Source organism: Sinohyriopsis cumingii, chromosome 12, assembly GCF_028554795.1.
Source record: "Sinohyriopsis cumingii isolate HCF-2022 chromosome 12, ASM2855479v2, whole genome shotgun sequence".
NCBI classification, from domain to species: Eukaryota; Metazoa; Mollusca; class Bivalvia; order Unionida; family Unionidae; genus Sinohyriopsis; species Sinohyriopsis cumingii.
In genome coordinates this window covers 20357759-20384564 of record NC_142972.1, presented here as the reverse complement: position 1 = coordinate 20384564, position 26806 = coordinate 20357759, and the positions used below count along the sequence as shown (strand labels likewise).

Sequence of the window (26806 nt, the reverse complement as noted above, 5' to 3'; positions counted from 1 at the left end):
TATGTTCAATACTCAATTTCTGACTTCTTGCTTGCATATACAGCTTCGAAAATATGGTATTATGCCTCATGAACGCACGCCGTTTCAGAAAATAAATAATTTAGTACCCATATAAACAGTAGAGAAGTGGCGAGTTCTAGCCGAGCGACTTTTCTTGAAAAGTGATTAGTTTTCAATTTTCCAAGCTGCTAGAAACGCATATTTAACATTAAACGCTCTCTAGTGTTCACTCCACTGGTACACAATAATACATTGTTATAGACTCAGTTAACACTCAAGAGAAATAAAAATCGGACAAAAACAACAGCGAATACCCCAAAAACCCACCAGGCGTATTATTACTATGGTTACATTATAAAATGATATACATTCTTTAGAACACATCCGTTGAAGGCTAACAGAGCAATGTGTAGTCGAAAGAAATGGGTAGGAGGTGGTTGATGAATAAATAAATAAATGAATAAGTAAATAAATAAATAAATGTGCCTGACATTCGATGACGGACATAATAAACTAAACGTTTACCGTGCCAGAAAGTCGTTTGGAGATTGAATAAACATTCATAAAGACTTTCTTTACAAACTGCTCCGTCAGTGTTTCACTTCGTTATGCTTATTGTGCGTTAGGTTTCATTGGCTATCAAAGGTATCGAAGTCGAGACTGCAACATCAGTCTCTAACAAGTGTGTGAAAATTCCTAAGCTAAACATATAGCATACCAGTTGAAAAATATGATAAGAGTCCTCAGCAATAAAATTCTGCTCGAAAATAAATCCCACAGTTTTCCTTCCGTTACTTTGGTGTTGAGAGTATCTTTGTCGAATATTTTCTCGGGTAGCTTGGCCTTGTTCACCTTGGCTGCCTTGTGAAGAATCGCCTCTGCCTCTTCTATACGGCCTTTGCTTAAAAGCCATCGTGGAGACTCGGGAATAATCCTTGTTTAGACAAAAGGAGCTTTGAGAATAGAATTAATCTATCTCTAACCTTCAGTAAATTACAGCTTATAATCGATGCTACGCTAACCAATTAGAATGAGAGATTAAACAATTGCTCCAATCTCTACCGTTTTTTGTGTGTTCGTTTGCATGGGGATGGATGTTTTCTTTTTACAATGGTACGATCCTTTACGTAGAAGATTCGAACACCTGTCTATATTCTAATTTTTCAATATATGATATTTACCAAACTGATAAAGTTATTTTTATATTAATGTAGTATATTGATGTTCCGGTGATTAGTAGTAATCTAATCTGTAGTTTCTTTAAGAACTGTAACTATTTCCATTCCCAAGCAATTTACTGTACTGACATGTATTAAAGAGGATCAAAAAGTTAAAATCATTTCGCAAAATCATTCACTGGATGCATAGTTTTCCCGATCCATGTATGGACGGTATGTTGATCCTAGAGGTTTTTCCTTGAAATGTCTCCAATTGTATATAAAAATAAATTGATGTTCTTGTGCATCTCATCAACATATTATTTTAGTCGCTTCTTTGACATCAACATTATATTTGGAGAATGTCCATCAGTAAATCTTATTTGTGCAAATTCTTCCTATTAAATAAGCTTTCTCTATCGCCTTTACAACATATGTACTGTTATGTACATTTGATTTAAATTATAAATTATATCTGATTTAGTTGTTTCTAAGTTTTTAAAGATATCATTATATGTCAAAATAATGTAATTTCATTTACTAGAAACTCGATAGTTTTCCAGAAAATAGTTTGACCTTCACTGTTCATTTTGTAAACACTTAAAGCTGACCTAGTTCCCGACTTTAAATCAAAATTAGTAACAGTTACGTGAACAAGTTGTTTTTTTATATTTATGTTGTGGGAATAGTAAGTCTGAGATCGAGGCTGTGTTGGCTACGTGACCGTCGACTTGCAAATAGATTTTAGTGAAGTAAATAACTTTTTTTTAAAAATTTTATTCTTGGAGTAAAATGATTTATTTTTTATCATGGACATAGAGGGGCTACGTGATTATTGTATATAGGTAAGAATGATCAAGAGACCATTATCCGGGCATCTGTTTTGCGCGATATTCACGTTTTAAACCATTGTTTAGAGAAATAATCTTAATCGGGCTTCTAAACACTGGGACGTAAAGGTGTTTCTTTTGTTGTGTCATTTTGTTAATAACATTTTAATGTTTGTTCGAATTATTTGGATTCTAAAAGATTAAATCTTTTCTCTGGAAATATTTTGAGCGCTTATGCATAATTCCTTGAACAAGGATATTTCATTAATTCCAACACCGGATTATTTCTTGTGTTTCTACTAGGAACTGTAGACTTCAACACAGTACAGGATACAGCATACCTCATCGCCTTCCATCTTGGATTCTTCGCCGGGATTCAACTTGAATTCATTGGAATAGTTCATTATTAGGGCTTCTAACATTTTATTTGCGTATTATTCTTTGATTAGTTTTCGATTTGATTCTTAAAACCTTAAGTTCTTATTTTTTATTTTTCAGTATTTTTCCAGGGAAATAAATAATTTGTTAAATTTCTCAAAGCTTATTGTTTTCACACTTTCATTAGTTACAGTTTATTCGAGCCTAAACACGTAACATAAGAGGTACATATATATATCAGAGCAGGGTACCATAACAATTTTTTCCGCGGTCAGTAGTACAATTGATAAATACTGAGGTAAACCGGCATACCGGTAATACCGCACACACACACACACACACACACACACACACACACACACACACACACACATATATATATATATATATATATATATATATATATATATATATATATATATATATATATATATATATATATATATATATATATATATATATATATATATATATATATATATATATATATATATAGTGCAGGTCTATTACGCACTAATGTTGATAAAACCAACATCGTAGCAACAGTTTTTAGTGATGTGTACATCGTCGAGATGGTGTAAGAATTGGTGCCTACAGGGAATGCGATAGGTGTAGTGTACCAGTGGACCCAAGTCTCAAACCTCTATTGCAATTTCATGAACATCCCTCAGGGAATAAATAAACTTTTATAGTCCATGGCATCATAGATCAATTGAACCTTAAATTAAAGTCTGGCTTCTCTTACATAAATAACTCTGAAAACAAATAAATCTGATAATATACCTGCCGCAGATATAAAACTTGGTTGTGAAATGTTGTGTTTCTTTGCCTGAATGCGACTTTCACCATCTAAATTTTCGACACAAGTTTGACTATCAGCACGAATGATATTGTATACTTTGTCAGTTGCAAGAAATAGGTGATGTATATCACCATTTCTGTCATGTTCTTATTCCATGATGTAAGATACAAGATATAAACCTGATATTTACATTTTCATATCAGAACCGAATGAATCTATTGACTGAAAGAAGAAAATTTTAGAATATGAAACTCATCACTCACCACCAGTAGGGAAGATAGGCTGCACAAGAGCAGCCGGTTATAAGTTCAATGTATTTCCAGTCTCGCACGGCATAAGCAATGCCACCAACCACCAGCAAACCGATTGCAAAGAAATACATGCTGCCAAAACCAGCCCACAGACGTTTTGATGGTCCCACAAGTTCCATACCTGAAGTGAAATTCATTTAAGGACACTTTACTCTCGTAGAAAGACCACTTCGATTTTTTTTGTCGGTCGATTCCCCTGTTTAAAAAATGCCCAATTATATGCGCTGTAAGGATGCAAGGGACGAAACTGTGACATCCAGTAAATATATATATATATGACTTGTTAAGATCAGAATACAACCGTACTTCATAATGTAAGAGATGAAACTTACCGATAATATAGGCGGTTATGAAAATCCCAGAACTTGATGCACCAACAAAAAATCTCAAACTGACGTACGCTGCATAATTTGGAGCCCATGTTAGGGCCACCGTAGAAACTAGCATCAGGAGGAACGAAACGTAAAGGGTCTTCTTTCGGCCTATTCTAAAAATAAAAGTTCACAAAAGATTGCAAGTAAATGAAGTGAGAACCAAATTTCCCTGACAAATACCGAAAAATAAGAGTCACATTGGTGTTATATTCGGGATTATAGGTCACATGAAATATAGCATTGCTTTTATCTGGTATTGAAGCATTTTATATTCACACTTATCTACTCCATTATCCCAGTTATATTCCTCATTGTTATCATTGCTAGTTTTGCATACAACATGTGAGGTCGATATGTCTTCGCTCAATTTGGCTTAGGGCCTCAATTCACGTTTTTATTTTCATGATCCGTAGTTTTTAAATGATATGAGTTTTACTTAGATTTTTTTAATATCAAGTTCTCATTCGCATTGACATTTAGGATGCATAGATTTCGTTTTGTCTTTGTGTTCTATGCCAATTGTCATTTTGCAAGCGGACTGAAAAAAAATATTTCTGACGCAACATCAATAAATCGTTGATCATATCTAAATTTTTAGATAAAATTTTTCAATGATTAGCAGTACTTTAGTAATCTGAATGGATGATAAAATAAAAGTTGTAGTCATTTTCATACTTATCTGAAAGGAAACCAAAAAAGAAGGCTCCAACTAATACACCTGCGAAAAACAACATACTAGCCAAAGATTGCAGATAAACATCATCGCAGACCAAATTAATCTGCAACGAAAGGAAAGATAAAAAAATATTATTTTCAGAGCAAGACGAAAGGACGTTATACACATGGGTGACCTTATACTCATTTATGATTCTATTTTCACTTTCCATTCATACTTCATTACATTATATATATATATATATATATATATATATATATATATATATATATATATATATATATATATATATATATATATATAACAGACGTGTTTCTTTATTCAGGGTATCATTTACATTTTAGAAAGAATAGTTGTTAAGAGTAGTTTAATTCATTTTGAGCTCAACCAATTCTTTAAAAAATATCAATTTTGTTTTATCCCATGACATTCTCTTGTACATTAATTAATTTCCAAGCGTCATAACAATTTGCTCAATGACCAAGATAGAATGCATATCACGTGTTATTTGATATACCCGTGTTTCGAAATTGTTCCAGAGTTCGGCTCAAAGAATGGATTCACAAACTTACTACTTTTATGGCATAATAGAAAACAATATCTTTGCATCAACACTGCAAGTTCAGAAACGAAGTCTATTAAAGTTCGGGTCTCTGGATGATCGATTTAGGAACCATTCTTACCTGTGTTTACTGTTGATACCTGTGTAATTCAGGACTTTTTGCTGAGGAATTATTGTTTGGCTTAAACTTCGCCATGCTATCATTGTAGATCTCGATTTAAAACTACATTCCAGCTGAAAGACGCGAATCTCCGTCCTTAAAGTGATTTCTCAATCAAGGCCACATTTAAAGGGCAAAGGTGATATAAAATTCGATACTAGTTTTGCAAAAATGAAATAGAATTACAATAGTTTCAACGCCAATATAATCCGAGTAAATATAACTGATGTCCAGTCCTGTTCCTGTGGATTCAAGTATAAAAATGTAAAAATACTTTCTTTGAATACATGAAATTACCAGCAACAAAGAATTAAGTACATTTTATACATATTACTATATATCTTCCTGTCACTTGAATATATTACTATTTACGTTGCCACTAATTCACTTTTTCCGCAACCCCTAGACGAAACCAACTGCGATCGCTAAGATTTATTCCCAATCGGCAAAGGGTTAACATTTCCATCAAAGTCATAAATAAGAATGACGAAATGTATCTTTAAATTGGCAAATCTCAATTATGACAGGGTGTTTGTTTTCTTCATTTAATACATATACTCTAACAGTTTAGATTTACCAAGCCACTTATGTCCACATCATACACATCGAATATTCGTCATTTTCAAACGATACATAGGTATTATAAGACAATTTGGCTTGATATTGAGACGGAATACACTTTCTCTGAACTTATTTGTTACAGTACAAAAAAGCAAATTTGTTCCATATTTACTTAAGAAGAAAATGAGTTATAGTGTATGTTTTCTGTTGACACATTTTCAAACAAAAGCAGATCAGCTATAATGATATTGGCACTTTTTATCTCATATAGCCAGATAAATAACATCAGGCTGTATATTTCCTTTCATCATATAAGGAACACAGGTTTTATCGTGGTACCATAGCTTTCAGAACGTCCAACTCGTAATCCAGTCGCGGGTAGGATGCCACTATGGCCAGACCGGAACGTTTATCGCATTCTGTTTTTCAGTTCACATTTCCTTGGCATAATATGACAAATAAAGTAACGACGATGCTGCTAAAAACAAACCAAACAGCTGGGTTTTATTTTGTCAAGTACATTGATTCACAGAATTAGTTCCAAGACTTTATAGTTTGTTATTTACTATATTACGATATATATTATTCTATTAAATTGTTGTAGTATACGCAAGTCGTATAACCTTTTGCAGAAATAAAGCTTATATTGTCTTTATTACGACGGCAATTCTTAATTCTTCTGTATTGCAATGCATTTGTATAACTTTTGCAGTCAAGAAAATTAAAGCATTAAATAAACGTAACTAATTTTGTCATTATACGTTCACCGATGGAAATAGCTTTGTATGACCAATGGAATACCCGTTAGGGAGCAAACAAAAAAGAAGATAAATTAGGGTATCCTAACCCAATTTCACCATCCTCGCTCGTTCCGATGAAAATCTAATAATTTCAGCTTAGGTAATGTACATTCATATTCTGAGGATAAATTTCATTAAGTGTGGTAATACCTTAACTCAGACTGGCAATATGCTGCCCTGGGGTAACTCATCTTGTTAGGATAGTTTTCAGAACGAGTGTTAATACCGTAACTCTAAAATGTATACCTTTATATATATATATATATATATATATATATATATATATATATATATATATATATATATATATATATATATATATATAAGTAGACCGTCCATTATACCAACATTCAGTATGTTTTTTATTATGATGTACCTCCATGTTGGGTCATAAGCATTCTCCACGTCACACTAGATGGTTCCTATACGTTCTTTCTGTATCAAAGTTTCTCTAATAAAAGACCTTCACTTTTTATTTTAAGTGTACTTCTTGGAACTTTCGAATCAAAATTGAGAAATCATTCAATTTCTATAGCCTCAAACTGCTTTCGTTTGAGAAGTGGGAGCTCAGATAAGAAGACCAGCTACGATTAGTAAGTACTACTTTAGAGTCTTTTTTTGCCATATACCCTTTTCTCAAAAGCTGCATCTAGTAGCATTTGAGGCAAGAACGTACATAGACTTGATAAAACATTTGCTGTTGTCTTCCGTTCCTTTTCTAAACTGGCAGCATCATATTCTAAGCAAAGTTTTACCTGTAACTTTACTATAAGCAGTGGTTCGCAAATAGAATGTAGTATACCAACAACAGGAAGGCGAGTAGTGACTATTTGTCTTGATCTGTTTTCATCTCAAAAGTGGTACTTATTTCTTCAAACACTTCGAAAACAGTGGTATATGGCTGTCGTATACAGCCACTTCCAAAATATTAGAAGTATTCCGCGTATTTATGGCGTAGGATAATGAGATTGTAACCGAAGCCAAAGTGACAGCTAAATATCATGGCCTTTAAATATGCAATACAATACCTCTGAAACAAATGTTGACTTAAATATGGCATCGTCGTATACCCAACGTTCGCAGTTCAAGGTTGGAGTGTCGTTGAGGGGATGATTGAACTCGTCAAAGGTGGTGTTAGCAGCAAATATATGACATTGGTCATACTTAAGTTTCTCATCAGTAGATCTAGGTACCGTTTTATTCACCATCACTTGGTGGTATTCACTCTGTATCCTGTACGTATCATTGTCATAACCGGGGATGGCACACCTGGTAGAAGAAAAAACAAAACAAGTCAAGCAGTGAGTTACATTCATTGCCGTTTGTTTTTTGTTTTTCTTCGTTTTTTTCTCATTTGTATTTCATGAGTTCATTCCATAATTGTATTGCTGTAGCAAGGAGTAAAAGTCATAAACTTAGAACTATCTTATATGAAGCCATTTGTGGCTTTTGATGTTCTGCGTTAAAAACAATCCCATCACAGAACCCTACAATCATGACGGATTTGTGAGACAACATAGTCTTTACGACAACTATTTTATTAAGTACGGTTCACTCGAAATGAGTGCGCTGTTGTTGCTTTGGGTTTAATGCCATTTTAATCGCAAGATAGCATAAATATCGTGGCCAGTATAACTGGTGGAGCAAAAAAAAAAAAAACCGGAAAACTCCAGTGAGAACCAGCTACCCCACGCGAACGTATTGCCAAGCTTTCTCACGTAGCCACATTATCCGAGCACGAGACTCGAAGTCAAGCGGACAGAGGTGGGATGCAAGTGATCGGTAAAAGCGATAATTTTAAACCACACAGACATCCAGGGTCCCTGATCAACTAAGTCACAAGCATTTTAATATTAAAAAATTTGTTTTTATTATGTGCAAACATAGTGAATATCATGAAATTGAATAAATTCGACACTTTAATGGGAATGCGCAATATTGCGATAGTAAACCGTATGTTGTATCTTGTGGTACTACCACAACATCGAACGGATAGAACCCTGTTATTTTTCGAAATGCTAAGAGTTACCGCCCATACTTGACTCTCCTGTCATCAAAGGCAGTTCGATAACTGCATTTTATAAATACTAGAATCCCTGTCCATTAGTTTTTTATATAATGCTTTTGGGTTGTTTGACTCTTCCATATATAAAGAACATGAGTTTATTTCTGAAAGATGTAACATAGTGAAATTTGGCAATAACAGAAAAAATAAATGATCAGTGACGTTGCATAAGGAGTCTGTCCACCCCTACCCCACGAAACTAAAGTTGTTTTATCCAAATTGGGTCCTGTCCCCACCCCCTCCAGCAAGTTACGTGAGTTCCTTAGCTGGTTGCTACGCCACAACAAATAATGAATAGAGTATAAATACAGTCAAGAAAGTTTCTTTATATACACGATTATTTGTCAATGCTGTATTACCAATGTGATTTGTGCATTAAAGAAAGTATATACCTACACTGGGCGGGTTTAATAACTAGTTGTAGTAATTTTGTAACAACGTGTCATATACAGACGGAATTAACTAGTATGAAACCATGAACCACTCTATAAAAAAACTCCAAACATTCAATTTACCATGTCTCTTGTTTCAAGCATTCAAATACAGATGAAACTAAATATGTATAATCTTTGCCATGGTCCACTTTGCTCAGCTTTTTTCGACATACTCTGCAGACGAGTTAGATTATTAAATATTAAAAGCCAATGAACCAAGCCAAAAACCAAAACCAAACTTTTTCAGAAGAAATTAAAATAGGAACCATGGGACAGACGAAGATCATAGATGGATTTTTTTCTAAGGTGATCCATGTATGGGAAATGATCATTCTTGTTGCTTACAATTGGCACTGTAGCATTTTAACAGACGATGTGGTCTCATGAAAGAAACAGAAGAATCTACAAATGGCATCTACAGATGGTTTTCTCTCATGGAAATGAATTGGCTCAATGGTTAGTATGTAAGACTTGCGACCAGAATGGTGAAGGTTCGAAACCTAATCAGACCAGCCAAAGTCAGCTGCCGTGGTGTGTTCCTTAGTTAGGTAATTGTCTTTAGTTGTCCCCGAACGATATAACCATGTACTGACGTGCCATAAAATGCCAAGCAAAACACCAGTTCTTAGTTAAAGACGCACATTTTCATATTCCACCCAAATATTTTATACCCAACCCAAGAGAGTTGACGACAACCGTTTTCAGATCACTGAGCACGTTTACAACTACCCTGGATCAGGTCATGAAGCTCGGAGTCTGTTCTTAAATCAAACTTATAGGAGTTACACACCATTTAACATACTCGTTCGGGCAGTACACTGTTAATCCCTGCGGTTTCCGCAATAAACCCATTGGATATGAAAGAAAACAGTAGTTTAAATAATATGCATCGCATTATCGTTACTATAAAATCCGCAGGCTTTGTTGTTTTATTTCTATTCTTTTTGTGTCTTTTCAAATTTGTTTTAGTTCGTAATTAACAAAGGTCGCGGTTAAGAGAATAGTTTGTACTGGAACTGGATGCATCAGTGGAAATATCTGAGGTGAGTTTACGTAATGATTCACAATTAGGATGCGATTGCATTTGCCAACCTTCGATAGGAATTTCTGTTGATACAATATTAGATATGAAAACTACCACTTATTTCTGAGGCCAATTAACGGACGTTGATATTCGTAAAACTAGCATGAAATGTTTTTTTCCCTGCTATTTTAAGCGTCAATGCAAACACTTACCTGTGATCAGGGACACCAAGGAGAAAAACGGAAATGGTCATGGCTATTCCACAGTTTATCGCAGGAAGACAAAGAAGGAAATACAGACGTTTTTGGTATGATCCAAACTCCCCGATCTCAATCAAAACTTCGTCAAACTGCATTTTTTACGTGTAACTGGCTTTGCCTTGCTTGTAGATGTGATATTTATTTGGTTGAAATATAGCCAGCCAACGCTAACTATGGGTAATTAGATAATCAATGGCGTCAGCTATTTATGTCAGTATCTGAAGTTGTCAGACGTTAAAAGTATTGGCAAATGTAATCAAACTCTCTCACATGTCGTAAGCGTCGCGTTAAACTTATAAGGGAACGTCTTCAAATTCTCCAAATTCTGGGGTCTAGAACGGTTTAAGATGCATTAAAAGATTTTAAAAAGGCCCGGTAATATTCGTATCCAGAAGAGGTAAAGAATCAAAGGACACTGTCGAACATCCCATCTATACGGGTGAATGAAATCCGTGAACGAGCACACTATTAAACAACAACTGGGTTTAGAAGGAAATGGGTAGTGAAATCAAAGAACAAATCACATGTCATATCTGACGCCAGCGAGCACCACGACAGTACTTATCCTAACTCATTACAAATCATTCATTACTACTGCCAAACAAAATCAAACGTCCTATAGAGATTCCCAAGCAGAATAAATACAGCGTACTGTCTTATGTGTATGAAAGGAGGGCATTCACTGTTATGAAGATATCAAATCAGCAAGGTTGACGATGACACCCCTTAATTTGAATAACACACCCTGGCTGATTCTTATCTATATACATTAGCACACCCAATGATATATGTACGATATATAGCTACACATTTCGGTATAAAAGTAACTTTGACAGATGTTGTATAGCAGCTTGCATAAGTTTCGATCTACCAGTAAGCAGCATCCCCAGGACCCATCACTTTTTTAAACTGTACTATCAATATAAACAAGACAGAATGTTTTTATACGATTGAATAACATAAGTAAGAAAGTATAAACCATCTGGCTTATGGTAATGTCGTCGTAATGGCTTATGGTAATGTCGTCGTAATGGCTTATGGTAATGTCGTCGTAATGGCTTATGGTAATGTCGTCGTAATGGCTTATGGTAATGTCGTCGTAATGGCTTATGGTAATGTCGTCGTAATGGCTTATGGTAATGTCGTCGTAATGGCTTATGGTAATGTCGTCGTAATCTCGTTATTTTGATTAGTGAACATAGGAGATAAAAAGTGGTTATTAATGGTCTTGTCTTATCAGAGCATGTATTCTAAGGTAACTTTGTGTCCGACCACCCACCACCCCGAAATATAGTTTTCAAAGCATTTACTTTTTTCCTTTGTAGTGCAAATAATTATTTAAAACGGCTCCAAATCATGATGAGGACGGTGGAATAGGGTGCAGGGTGAATCTGAGACAAACTTCCCGATACACAGAATTTTGGTAAACACCTGTGACAATAGATTATGCTATTATTACATACATACATACATACATACATGCATACATGCATACATACATACATACATACAGACATGTCTTCTTCCATGCCTTCCGACCGCTCCAGTGGCCTAATGGTACTAACTGCTGCCTCGCTTGGCGCTCAGCATTAAGAGGTTAGTGATAGGACCGGTCGGCCTGGTGTCAGGACAATGTGAATGGGTGGGACATCATGCTACATGTCTGCGGCATTATGCCCCAGTGCTAGACATCACTATAAACTGCCACACTGCAGACATCGTAGCGATATGTCTGAAAAATTGTCAAATCTACGTTAAAAAAACCAAATCACACACACACACTCTCTTCCATGCCTTCCTTTTGAATTTTTCAAGCATTTTGCTTTTAACTTATTGCCATTTTGAAATCTCTTGGTACATGGTAGGTTTTCGTCCTCGTTTGATAAATTATTTTAGGAGCGCTCCCTGCTTATAAACCTAATTATCTGATAATTGTTACACTACTACTACTGCTACTACTACTACTACTACTACTGCTACTAGTACTACTACTACTACTACAACAACAACTACTACTACTACTACTACTACTAATAATAATAATAAGAAGAAGAAGAAGTGGATTTAAATGAAGACAGTAGGTGATAAATGACAGTTCTGGTTCATATTGAGAATTGCAATTCGGTTATTTGCTTGTGGTGATTTGCTAACATCGGCATGTAAGTTCTATATCCTTTATGATATTATTCATTCTATTTAGCTTTGATGTATCCTGCACTTTGCTGTTGGCATTTTTTTTCTAATTCTGCTTTAGCATGTTAGTGGAAACACTTTGTTTTAGGGTCCTGCCACTTAAACAATTAAACGTGAAATCTATACATTTTTGTAGCATTGTTATTTGTTTTGTAATGACGCACTGAATTTTCGGTTATGCAGGATTAAGGCATATGGTAAGCCCTATTAAAATTATGAATAGCCATTATCGATTTTAACTACAATAGTTTTGAAGTCACATAGCAGTTTTCGGTGATTCTCAAGCTTATATTCCAATCTGACTGGCCTAGTTCCGACAACAATCCACCTAAAAGGATGAACCAGTGTTGAAATTTACAAATGTCGAGCAGATTGTGGTTTTTACAGTTCAGTTGATGGCTACTTTACTTATGACACTTTATCCCACAAGCAGCAGATTTATTTCTGGCCCTAAAACTTTCTAAGAATATTAATGAAGATATATGCAGTGTACAATTTGTTATTACATGGATACGACTTGTATTTTTAAGTAACAAGTATCCCGTTACCTTTTACACGGACTCCCACGTATCCTTCTCGCTACAGTACAATACATCTATCAAACATTTAGCGGACATGTGTTGAATTGAGGATATTTCATTAGAACACGTTTTCTTTTTCGGCTGTAGCAAACAAAACCAATATTTTGACCACTTTTCCTTTTCGTCCCAAAAGCAACCCACCAGTGAAATTTTAAAATATATGATGAATTCATTAAGCATAATTTATAACCTACAGTGTTGTGCATAATACGATAACTCTAATGTCGACAACGGCTTTCACCTTAATGATTTCTTCTGGAAAGAGTGATATTCCACGAAACGAAATTAAAAGAAACGACAAAAAAAAAAATGTTGTTCTGTTAAAAGCAGTATATTTATACATCTGTTAAGAACAATTTCCTTGCATTTATGAATTGCGATTTCTTTTTGCACGATGAATAACACTACAGCTGCATATTTAGAATCCTTCTCTTTCGCACGTGGAATAAATTTCAGCCCTGCCTTAATAAATTCTTAAGTAATCTTGGCTGTTTTATACACAACAATCCAAATTAAGTTTCAATAGAAATCTTGTTAACTGTAGTGTTTTTTTTTATTATCTGTACCAATATGTTTTGCAGGTAGGTCAGTAAGTTTTCAGATTATGTTGAACATGTAAACATGTATATTTTCTGTTCCAACCCACAGGGGTAACCCCCTCCTTCACGGAATCTGGATTCATTCCTAAATTATGAATAAATTAAAACAGTGTTACTATAAAGATACAGAACAGAACTTGTTTTCATACGTTTTTGTGCTTTGAGCGCAATAAGGGTCGACACCAAAATCAAAGGCGAACTTTCTGCATTATTGTGTAAAATAACTGGTCTGTGCAAAGAGATTAAGCAATTTCACAAAGTAGTTCTGATAAAAATGAAAAGTCACAGGACAATAATATCAGTAAAATGAAATAAATTTTAATAATTTATTTAAATATATTTAAGTACCACGATGTGATATTGCCCTCCAAACTCAGTATTTACCGGGTCTTAAGATTCATGCAGACAAGCTATTGAAACCAATTTACCGGGTCTTAAGGTTTATACGGACAAGCTATTGAAACCTATTTACTGGATCTTATGATTTATACGGTCAAGCTATTCAAACATATTTATCAGGTCTTAAGATGTTTGCGGACAAGCTATTGAAACATATTTCCCGGGTATTAAGATTTATACGGAAAAGCTATACATATACCAATTTAAGATTCATAAACGTTTCTAGACCAAGACTAGGAGTCGATTTTAAATTCAAATCTATTAAAAACTATTGATGATAATTGCGTAAAATTTTAAAACTTTCATTATGGTGAAAGTATGATTTCTATCTGCTCTATTCAACACAGCTGTTCAAACACTATAGTGTACATCCAATAGTGAACGTAACCTCACACATTCTTGCATATATACATGTATCAAAGTGTGGTTAATAATTATTTAAATTTCTTTTTTAATTTAATAATAGAAAACGATAAACTCTGCCAGGCCCACGCTGTTCGAACGAATTCATATCTCCATCTATAATAATTACCCCCTGCTAATCCTGTTCGATAAATAAAGTTGTGTAAGTCCCAGCCTCGTCCTCTAGCAAAAACGTAATGACTGGCTTTGTTTCGACCAAACTAGGTAACTAAGTATGCATAAATGCTGACATCAAACTGTCAAATGAATATATAATGTTTAGTAAAGATTTTAAAAACTGTGAATAAACTCAGCTTTTTAGTTCATTGTTTGTTAAAGTGAAATTATAACTCAACTTTTTCTTTGTCAAAAATGCATAACATCAAAAAGGTATAGTCAATTTTTTATAAAAATATCATCATCAACGATCATCTATACTGAACAAAATTGTATTGCTTCCCATAAAACTTCACCAAATCATGATGTAAATAACAATGAGGATGTGTTATAAAGCTGTGGTACCCATTACGTCTAATTTATGTAAATGCCTGGACCATTTAAAACTGAACCAGCACACCCGAAGAATAAAATGTTAGAGACACCTGTACCTTACGCGTATTATTCAAAAACGTCACTGCTGGTCAGATCATATCCAGTAACTAAGATACTCTATTGACATCGTTTAAAAAGCAGGCATATTTTCATATCTGCTGTCATGTCTGCATTTATTGTAAAACCGCGACGAGACTATAGAATCTATGTTTGGGTTTGGACCGAGACAAGGAAATCCCAGTCAAGGGTTTATATTATTTGTCTCCCCACAATGCTTGCCCGAGAGAGGAGACATTTAATATAAACCCGCGACTGGGATTTCCTTGCCTCGGTTCAAACCCCAACATAGATTATTTTTCTCACCCAATATGTTCCTTTAAAGTAAAAAGAATTCTTCACTAGTGTTCACGTCCAATGTTTATATGCGGCGCATGAATATAAATATGTTAATGAGGGCTGTGGTGTGACCGTTGCGTCCGAAGTAGACAGTTTATATGCGTGAGCAAAGAAAAATAACATAAAACGTCTCATAATAATGAGGTATTATCACATTTAATATATGGATGTTATATGAAATTGACAATAAATAATAAATATTTATTACAAGAAACTTTTATTTTCATCAGTTCCAATTTTGAAAAGTTATATTGTAAATAATAAAATGATATTGGCTACTGTAGTTATACTTAGTACAAGCTGTAGCGAAGAGTAACATCTTTCTTTAGATTATTCATGGGTAATTAGAGATCTGTGTCAGTATCGTACATAACTATTCTTTTCTTTGGAGGAGGTGAAACTGTGTGAATTACTTGTGTTGTCCTTAATATTAATTGTAAAATTACCCCCGTGTATAATAGACCATTCAAACACTTACTCTAGCGGATAGCCACGTGTTAAACTTTCAAGTTCACGGATTCTTTGAACATTTACTTTTCTGTCCTGGAAATATGACAAGTGCTACAGTGAAAGTTGCTTATGGATTAATGTGTTGACGGATAAATGATTCCTTCTGGCTGGTAAGTGCATTATTTGTCATTATATATTGTAGGTATATTTTTGATTCAACCGGGGCACAATGGTGATGCTTAACAAAATTAGAATAAAGCACGTTTTATATAACAATTTTATGGCTGTTACTAAGTTTCCCGTAGTTGTTAAGAGATTTGGGAGGCTATGGAGTGTATAGGTCTAAAGTACATGTGCATGGATCAGTGTTTTGTGTTATAGTTCATTTCACACAGCATTGAGAATTGCAGTGGCGTCACTCGGGTTGGTGTCACCCAGTGCGGTAGTTCATGGTGTCACCCCCATGGTCCTCCTTCCGTAACAGACCATACAGAATCCTTAGTAATGTCATTTTGGTGTCACCCCCTCTGATGGTGTCACCCAGTGCAGTCCGCACCCCCGCATCCCCCTAGCGACGCCATTGCTGTGCCTGCTAGTCATGTATTTAACTATGATTGGTTATCCGCTTATGAAATCCGACTAGACCGAGCAGTGTGTGCTCTGTAAAATTTGCAATTTTTCATTTTGGTGTCACCCCTCTGAGATGGTGTCACCCGGTGCGGTCCGCACCCTCCGCACCCCCACCCCCTAGCGACGCCACTGGAGAATTGTATCCTATCTGTAGCACAGTTATTTTTCAAGTCAACGTCATTAAATGTAACAGTATATAATTTGTTTCACACAAAGTATTTAAAACTAGTCAGGTAGCTTTAGCTACATTTAATGACGCTGACCTGAAAAATGTACTGAGCTAGGCCTGTATATATATAAAATTGACCATGCTGTGTGGAACGAAATAGTATAATACCAAAAAGTTCCACATCGTATGCGTTTGTGTCTTTGTCTCTCTCGAAATGTTTTATATGGTGTGTTCTCAAAGATGGATTTAGGTTAAGTTATTATGTTTTTGTCACAGATTTGTTGCTGTTGTTGTTGTCGTTTGATTTTAATACAACTACGTCAGGCAGAGCAGAAGACAGCAAGGGTTTCTTTTTTTAAAAGTAGTTCTGAGCGTGTGGACACCTTTACTGAGACGACTGGTCTGAGATGACTAGACTGAGATAAGAAAAGTAAGGTTAGCAAAACAGATTCCTCTGTCGCATGGGTGAGAATGCATAATGCATGTGTAAGAATAACAAGTGACGTTGCGACATTTGTCAATCATCACATTAATAATTATCGCTTAACACTTTAGTGACTTTCATGTTTCGGACCTATTTGTCAGTAAGGTTTATATTGGGTTAGAATTGTATGGAAATGTTTTTAAAAAGTGTGCATTCTGGAATCGATTGCAGATGATTGTGCTAAAATGTAACATTCAATAAATGACTATATTTACTAAACTAAATGTTCATGGAGATATGAAATTGATTATTTTAAAATTAATTTAATAGTCACATGGTATGTCGAAATCGTTTTCACTCTTTTTTTAGTGGTTTTCGTGTTAAAATCTAGATAAATTCATAGGACAACCAGTGTTTTTTTTTGCAAAAAATCTAACATATCCATGAAACATTCACCTTTAAGATATGCGTTGTTAATAAGTACAATAACAGACTGTTTACAGTCCTCAAGTATCATTAAAACGTTTGGAGACGTGAGCGCCATTTATAAGATAACATTATTATATCACGAAGAACAATGTAAACTTGACGAGTGGAACACAAGAGTCATCCCGTATAAATGTCGAATCCAAAAGTATACAACAAAATTACACAAAAGAACGGGCCGTGTTTTATTGAAACCATAAATAACAATATATAACACAGATCGGCACACCAGGGAAGAAAGTGTTTCACTGTTATTGGACAGCAATGATCATATCAGTTTTACATTGACCCTGGAATCTAAAATAAATAATGAGGGCATCCCCATATAAACATAAGTGAAAACTCTATCAAAATCCGTTTCAAAAAATGAAAACATAAAAACCTTTTGAGATTTTTAAGTAAGTTTTAAAATATTCAGGGGTGATAATTATGTGCTACTATTTATTGGTTGAGTTTTCATCTTGTAAGGGAACAGATTGTGTTTGGTTCTTATGGCTTGATACTCTCTTATACTACAGAATAGTGGTAAGTTTATTCCAGTCTTATGGTAAACGACATGGCCAATCTTTCATCACATCTGAATGTTTTGTTTAAATCGATTTTTAAAAACCCCAGGAATAATCAAGTGTCCTTTGTTCTGTTTATATATTCAGATTGTTTTACATTGTTTCTAGAGCATGTGATGTTATCAAAGTCACGAAATTGATAATAAAATGACATGCGTTTCTTTCATTGAAAACTACCTAAAATCATCATAATGTCTAAAGGCTGATATTGGTGGTGTCTTAATGTTTACGTTAAGATTTTCTCCTTTTTTCATAATTTTCTATCAATACTATAGCGTGAATCTATTAGATATAAATGTAGTTACATACTGATCGGAATATGTTTGTGTCCCTGCCATGGCTACAATTTTCAGCTAAAAAAACACAGGTGTGTATTTATTAAACAAAAACACAGAATATTGTTGTTATGAAATGAATCTGTGAAGTTCATGGATACCAAATACATTCAAATCCATAGGAAGGGTACAGACTATGAAACTTAAACTTGATTCGGTCACCATTATTTAAAAGAATATACCACGTGACTATCATTATGCGAGAAAGAGACCATTTACTAACACATTACAAGATATAATAATTTACTAATAAAAAGAAATATATAGGTACATGCATAACGGTTACATGATACCTAAATCCATCGAGCAAGTGGCAATACACTCGATAATTCCCCATTGTAGTTAATTAGTATTACCTTAGCACAGAATGTATACGATCTTGAGATGTTTTTGAATATTTAAAGATACATATCTAAAAAATCAGCCTGTAGCCGTTAATATATGAAGAACAGATTATATATTATAAATAGTAACATTTGGAATACTCAGTCCTAAATATTCTAAACACAAGTACTTTAATTTGGCTATAAATTAAAAAAAGAGTAAGTCTTCAATCAAATGAGAGAGAAAAACGATTTTGAAACTAAAACAACAAGATCACCAATATAGTTTGTTTCAACATTTTTACTTTAAATTATTATCTAAAACACTTAAATACCAGTCAGAATTTGATTCAAGTGCTTTAATGTTATGCTACAGATGTAATTATTTAGTACATACAAATATGCGATTGCTGTACAGATGACACCCATTGTCCTTCCATCTGAATTGAATCATTTCACGCCATTACTTCAACAACACCTGTCTCAGTCTATGTAGCCGCTGAATTTTAATTATAAGACAAGCTGAAATTTGTTATAACAGACCAGAGAACGGGTAAGTGGCCAAGGCTCACTGGCATAATGACAAAACAAAGGGCTTGCAAAGACATGTCTCTCTTCACAAAGGGTTCTTCATTTTTAACTGCGCGTAGACTACTGGAAGCATGAACTCAACCAAAGGCTTACTAGATGCGAGAGATAATAGTTGCAATTGACAGAGCAGAAAAAGACACCAGCTTCATGTGCGACAGGTGCAACAGAGACTGTCACTCCCGGGCAGGTCTCTTTAGCCACAACAGACGTTGCTTGCCAACTAACTGACTGACCACCTCAGCGCACTACTCCGTAGCCTTCAGCGACCAAAGGATGCCGATTGAGACTCATTAAGCAGACAATTGATTATTGTATTCCTGAGCCAGTCTGATACGATTTCCAGCACTTAATGATCACAACTATCTGATATTCGTCCTCGTCTATTATTATATTCGTTTTGGAAATAATGGAGTGACGGATACCTTTCTTAAACTTACGATTTGATAAGCACTGAAAAGAACAATATATTTCATAGTCAACAATACACATTTTGGCATTAGGGCCATAAACGGGCATTACTCTTAGACGTATCCCTGTTATTAAAAGCTCAGTATTTCAGAGCCTTTAAATACGCAAGCCGCATGGACCCATTTAGTATGGAAAAAATATGATTCCAAAAAATATCGTCTCGTTGACATTGAACGTCAGGACAGCTATTATTTGCTTCTTGTCATTCTTTTTAATATCATTCTTGAACATACTCTTGTATGATTTTTTTTATTCAAATCTTTAACAAAATTCTTAATAGTTACAAGTTTGGGACTGTCTTATGTTACGTGTTTAGGCTCGAATAAACAGTAACACAAGAAAGAGTGAAAGCTACAAGGTTTGAAAAATATAACAATTTATTTCCCTGGAAAAATTCTGTACAAATGGAAAGATATGACAATACGGGTTTTAAGAATCAAATCCAAAAATAGTCCAAGATTAATCGACGAATAAAATTTTAGAAGTTCTAATAACAAAATGTTCTAATGATTTCAAGTTCGAATCCCGACGAAGAATCCAAGATGGAAGACGATAACGTATGCTGTGCCCTGTAGTGTTGAAGTCTACAGTTCCTTGTAGAAACAAGAATTATCACTCCGGTATTGAAAATCCAAATAATTTTTTTTTTTATAAAAGCTGTCTTGGCTCAGGAATTTCATATGAGCACACGCATTTTCCAGGAAAAAAGAAATAATCGTTTTGAATCAAAGTAATTTGAAATAACTCCAAACAGCACAACAAACAACTTCCAGTGTAAGAGCCCAACTACTGAGAATCTGTCTCCAAAACAAAGGTTATATCGTATTCTAAAACGCAAAAACAGGTCACGTGATCTAGTTCCAGAACCACGTCGAAATTATTTACTTGTTAAAGATCACGTACACCAGTGTAGCCCTGACGAAAACAAATAATTTTACTCTAAGAAATTTAAAAAAAAAAATTTACATCTTAAAAACGTAGTCCAATCATGACCTCGACAACAAAAAAAAATCATTTTAAAATAAAAATAGAACTTATTTACGAGGCTGCTACTAATTTTGAGTCAAGGTAAGAATGTAGGTTAACATACGGTGTTTACTAAAACTAACAGTCAAGGTGAAACTATTTTCTGGAAAAAGTATTATCTCTAGTGAATAAATTTATATTACAATAGCATGTAATGAAAAATAACAAATTATTAAAAATTACAAACAAACAATTAAATTGAAATGTTTATATATTAGATCAGATATTAGTAAATAAATCAAATATACATAACAGAATATAAGCACTATTCATCATATTTTGGTGGCATTACTACGCAGACGCAGATGTTGCTCAGACGTATTCATAGCGCAAGGACACTATACTACTTGCTGCCACTCGCTGTTAACTTGTCACGACGTGCACTGGCACAGAGCTGCCCGAGCCAAAACAACCAATACACACGCATACAGCACATGGTTGCTCACATAATACTATGTGATCCCTATTATTTGCATTTTTTTTACTGTACGAGCAACCCGATGTAAAAGCAATTTACAATCACACGCCACAGCAAATTTAAAATGGAAGTAGAATTATTTTAAATCTAAACATTCGTACTTAAAAATCGGGTCAAGTAAGATTTAAACAATTTGTATAATAGCACCAGTAACATCAAAATTACTTCAAAAAGTCCCGACAACTACACCAGACTACAAATTTTCACTATGTTACCAAAAATAAATGCCCACGACTTGTAGGAAATCAATCGAAACTAAAACAAGAACAACCCCCCAAAAAATAGAAACCACTAATACAAACCAAGTAAATAAAACAACCCCGTAGGAAAGGAAAGTCCATGGCATACTGCCGCAAAATACATCTTTGGAAGTAGTGTCTATCAGATTTAAAGCAGTTGGAACCAGAGTAATTCTGACGGCATGTCACACATCCAAACATCGACTGTCCCGGTTCCAACCATTATCCCACAAAATCTTCCTTCGGGCAATAAACCAAGGACCAGAATACAACAGCCACCACGTATACGTCATGCGTTCCTGATATAACTACATTTGCAGTACTTACCAAAAAAGCACAATAAATGTCACTCTCTTTAGCATCTAAAAGCAGCACTGCAACGGATTCCTTAAATTTGTCACCACCCTTCGAAAATATCAAAATTAAAATTCATTTTTTACTATGGTACATTAAAATGACAAGATGACATTTTGGTAATGTCCTATGTTTTGAAATTTTTGTTATCATATCCCATCGCCTCTGCCTACACATTCATCTTAATCCAATAAAAAAATATACTGCATAAATGATATGTCTGCAGTTATTTTACAACTGTAATAAAAGGAAATTGAACACTTAGATGATGAGAAAGGAGATGAAATCATTTTGACTTTAAAATACTAACTGGAATGTTAGGAGATGGGCAATAGCAACAGCCGGGGTGGGAAGAGATATTGGACATGTACTCAGATTTGAAAATCGCAGTGCCAATCTACGCTGAATAAAAATATCTTTTGCTGAGTTTTAGAGCTGTCATACACATCAAAAAGACAGTGTGCTTACTATGATCTCGGAGACCTTGAAGTCACGAGGTTATCAACAGTCTACATTTTAACCTATCGACCCATGCACTGGGTCTCCATGGGGCAAAGGACAGGATTAAAATTCATTCCAGGTGTATGTAGTGTGAATGAAAATTCTTTGATGCCACACAGGATAATATGTCTTGGTTATGACCTATTTTCTGACGCCACTGAGCTCAGTATCAGGGCTCCCGGTGACAGTCGTAAATAACATACACCAGGGCATATTTCCAACTTTGTTGATCAGCCTATCGGTGATACAAAATTATTAAGTTTACAAAATGTGATTTATTATCGAAGTAAATTTCAATCTTGTAACAAGTAGAATATTTATAATGCAAGCATGCCGTCATAAAAGAGGCCGTAAGTTGAAAATAATCCATCAACGAAGAGCTTATATTCTTAAATATATCATAATGGGGCTTAATGAGGTCGCCAGGTTATGCGGTTTAATAAGGTCGCCAGTGATGAATACCTGGTTTGTTCTAATGTTATATATGCTTATATCACTTAAGAAGCACGACGTATCTGCGATTTAGTTTTAATTTAACATTGAGCAAGCGTCATTTAAATCGTTTAAAGTCATTATTAAGATCAACTATTATCATATTATTTTCACAGATATTACAACCTCGATCAGTGGATATATTCAATGAATTAAAGATGTTCTTTTACAAGGGCTGTGATAATTTCAAATAATAAACATCATACGCCTTGGATAGATATTAAATCCATCCACTTCATCATTAGGTGTCAGATGATAAGCACGTTTTATGAAATTCAATTTATTTGAGTAATGTACCAAAATGGCTCTCCTCCACCACTACAACTACTACAACCGTCGCCACAATTGGTTCGATCATTCCTAAGTCTTTTATGATCTCCTTATTGACATTGTCATTATTAATTTCCTGTAGAAACAATATCAAAATCGTTACTATTAAATAAATATAATCAATAACGAATATGTCTAATATCAAAATGTACAAATGATAGCTTACTATCTTGCTATATCTGTGTTGACATAAATAAAACTAACAACTACCACACCAATTTTGATATGCATATCATATCTAGATTTATGTAGTGAACACTTTGCAACAGGTTAAGCTTTCTCTTTGTTGGCTTGAACGGAAACGTAACACATTATCATGCCGATAAAACGGGAGCAAAGTATTCTTTTCCCAAGGACATTATGAGGCAGCCGATCTGGCTTGACCTGGACGAATTTCTAGCCCAAGACCCTCGACACTACTTCAGATCTCTTCCAGCGGAGCTGAAGGAGATAAAAGTTAAAGATGTAGTACGGATTACTTCAACTACACGGTTACCCTTTATAATAAGATAAACAAACCAGGCATCACAATTCAACATTTCTTTCTCGATGTATTTCTTGCTCTAGAGAGAAAATACCCAATACTTGTTACATATAAGGGTTATATATATATATATATATATATATATATATATATATATATATATATATATATATATATATATATATATATATATATATATATATATCATAAGGAGATAAGGGCGATATCGCGTTAGGAACTGTATTGCAAAATTCTCGCTCTCGCTCTCTCTCTCTCTCTCTCACACACACACAGAGACACATACACTCACATATCGTCCGTCTCTCCTCTCTCTCTCTCTCTCTCTCCAACTGAATGAATAGATCTTAAAATGTGTAACGTGTGTAAAGACTGTTGACCATCTAGCATATACATTTATGCAGTCAATAAAAAGGCATCGGCAAAATTGGATTAGAATGAACACCAAATGAAAAGCAGGTTTCCACATGAATCATGCCAGATTGTCAATCAATATACATGACCTGTTGGTATTCGATACTATTCAGTGAATGAATATACATGACCTGTTGGTATTCGATACTATTTAGTGAATGAATATACATGACCTGTTGGTATTCAATATTAATTAGTGAATGAATATAGATGACCTGTTGGTATTCGATACTCTTCAGTGAATGAATATACATGACCTATTGGTATTCAGTACTATTTAGTGAATGAATATACGTGACATGTTGGTATTCGATACTATTTAGTGAATGAATGTACATGACCTGTTGGTATTCGATACTATTCAGTGAATGAATATACATGACCTGTTGGTATTCAGTATTATTTAGTGAATGAATATACATGACCTGTTGGTATTCGATACTATTTAGTGAATGAATATACATGACCTGTTTGGTATTCAATACTATTCAGTGAATGAATATACATGACCTGTTGGTATTCGATACTATTCAGTGAATGAATATACATGACATGTTGGTATTCTATACTATTTAGGTATACCTGTTACAGACAACGACATAAATGGTATATATTTTGTGAAACACTCTTGATTACGTACAGTAAATAAATTGTTTAAGTAGCCATTTTAACTATCAAAATCATAATCATGTCTCAAAACCATGGATGAATCATGTCGACTGCAAACATCTCAAAAGTATAGATTCTCTTTTTGTCTTTTTTAAAATAGTTATTTTGTTTATTTATATTGGAAATATATCTTTTTTTAATTGGAGAGAGGCACTGTTTTTGTTGTCGTTTTTCTTTCTTTGTTTTGTTGCTATTTTGGGTTAAACGTTATTTTTCAGCACAAGAAAGGCTATACATAGCGGCCAGGAAAACTGGTAAAGGAAAGTAACAAGATAACTTGGTTGGATTTCGGATTTATAACAGAACACATTTGATTGTGATACAGATACAATGTTTATTGATGAATGACTCAAATGCAAAGAGAATTATGATTAATACATGCGTGTATAAGATCCAGATATTGGACAAATTAACAGTCCGCACGAACCTAATAATATAACTTAAATGTGAATACAAGTAAATGGCCTTAACTGTACAAGGACAAGGTTAATTGCACACGACGAAAATAATGATGTGTTTTACTTAAATAGCAAAAATAATTTACTTTACTCATATAGTAAAACCATGTATTCACTCAAATAGTGAGAATTGAGTTACGTTACTCAAATAGAAAAATGATGAAACGATGGAAAACGATGGGACATATATCATACAAAATATCTTGACAGTCCCAAAACACTTGGTATAACAAACCCCAAAATTAGTCCACGGCTAAACGATTACATGTATGGAGTTACACAGAACATTCCGCCACTAGCATACTTGGCTACCAGTCACACTGGTCAGTCAAGCAGCCAGCATTACTAGTAGTCACCGACCACCATTCAATTCCTTGGTCAATCAAGCAATCAGCGCCCACCAATCGGTCAGCAATGCTCGATTACGTGTTACTCAACCAGCAACACACTGTCCAATCAGCTGAACGGCCGCCGTTCAACCAGCTCCATCGTCAGCTCCATCGTCAGCTCCATCGTCAGCTCCACAGCCGCTATGGCCAGAACCACAGCCGTCATGGTCAGCTTCTATGGTTAGCTCTACAGCTGGTACCCGTCAACCCTGACCACCATAGTAAGCTCCACAGCTGACACGGTCAGCTCTGGTCACCATGGATCAGCTCCACAGCTGACACGGTCAGATCTGTTCACTATGGTCAGCTCTGATCAGCTGAAAATAAATCTCACACCGTGTCCTAAGCATGACACGGGGATAAACGATAACACGTAATGACGTTATATACGGTAAGCTATACAAATTACAGTATCGGCACAACATTACAAAGCAATAGACAGGTTCAGAAGTTAACCTACCTGTGTCCGATAAGAATCCTATGGTACTAAACGTTCCTTAATAAAATGCAACATTATTAGGAAATTAATAAATAACTCACATACCTCTATAGCTGAAGAATTGCAAATCCTTAAGTAGACTGCTCACTGACAAGGCTTTCCGTAATGTAAAGATTTCGTCCTACGGTGAGGCATTTATGCGCAGACAATGTAGTTCTACATCCTCTGTGCGCTTGATGATTAACGGTTTTTCCCATCAAAAGCATTTCGCACGTGCGTCATAGGATGAACCGAACTCATTGTTTGGAATTATTGTACAATATACATAAATCACAATCCGGTACCGTCTTACACAGAAAATTAAACCCGAGTACATATATTAAAAAAAATAAGGGGATTTATACAATTCCGTGACAAGGAAGAACACCGGAAAACCATTAGAAGAACCACTGACCGATATGAAGCAACCGGCAAGCTTTTTCGTGTACCCATATTGGCCTGGCCTAAGAGGTGAGATGTCAATGATCAGTAACGGTGACCCCTTTAGACCAATCGGC

General features: G+C 34.7%; 1 protein-coding gene across 2 annotated transcripts in view; it reads right to left on the bottom strand.

Moving 5' to 3' along the window:
- Positions 1-26422, bottom strand: part of LOC149786064 (organic cation transporter protein-like) — a 32658-nt gene extending 6236 nt beyond the window's left edge. The window contains exons 1-6 of one of the 2 annotated variants that reach the window (XM_089976355.1): positions 26355-26422; positions 7640-7880; positions 4528-4631; positions 3811-3965; positions 3431-3599; positions 719-934 (exon numbers count right to left, since the gene is read on the bottom strand). In XM_089976355.1, coding sequence (XP_089832481.1) covers positions 719-934; positions 3431-3599; positions 3811-3965; positions 4528-4631; positions 7640-7819 — 824 coding nt within the window. In that variant the 5' untranslated portion in view covers positions 7820-7880; positions 26355-26422. Of the gene's footprint in view, positions 1-718; positions 935-3430; positions 3600-3810; positions 3966-4527; positions 4632-7639; positions 7881-10346; positions 11001-26354 lie in introns of those variants that run through there. The other variant, XM_089976354.1, reaches the window with a different exon arrangement.
- Positions 26423-26806: the final 384 nt, after the last annotated feature.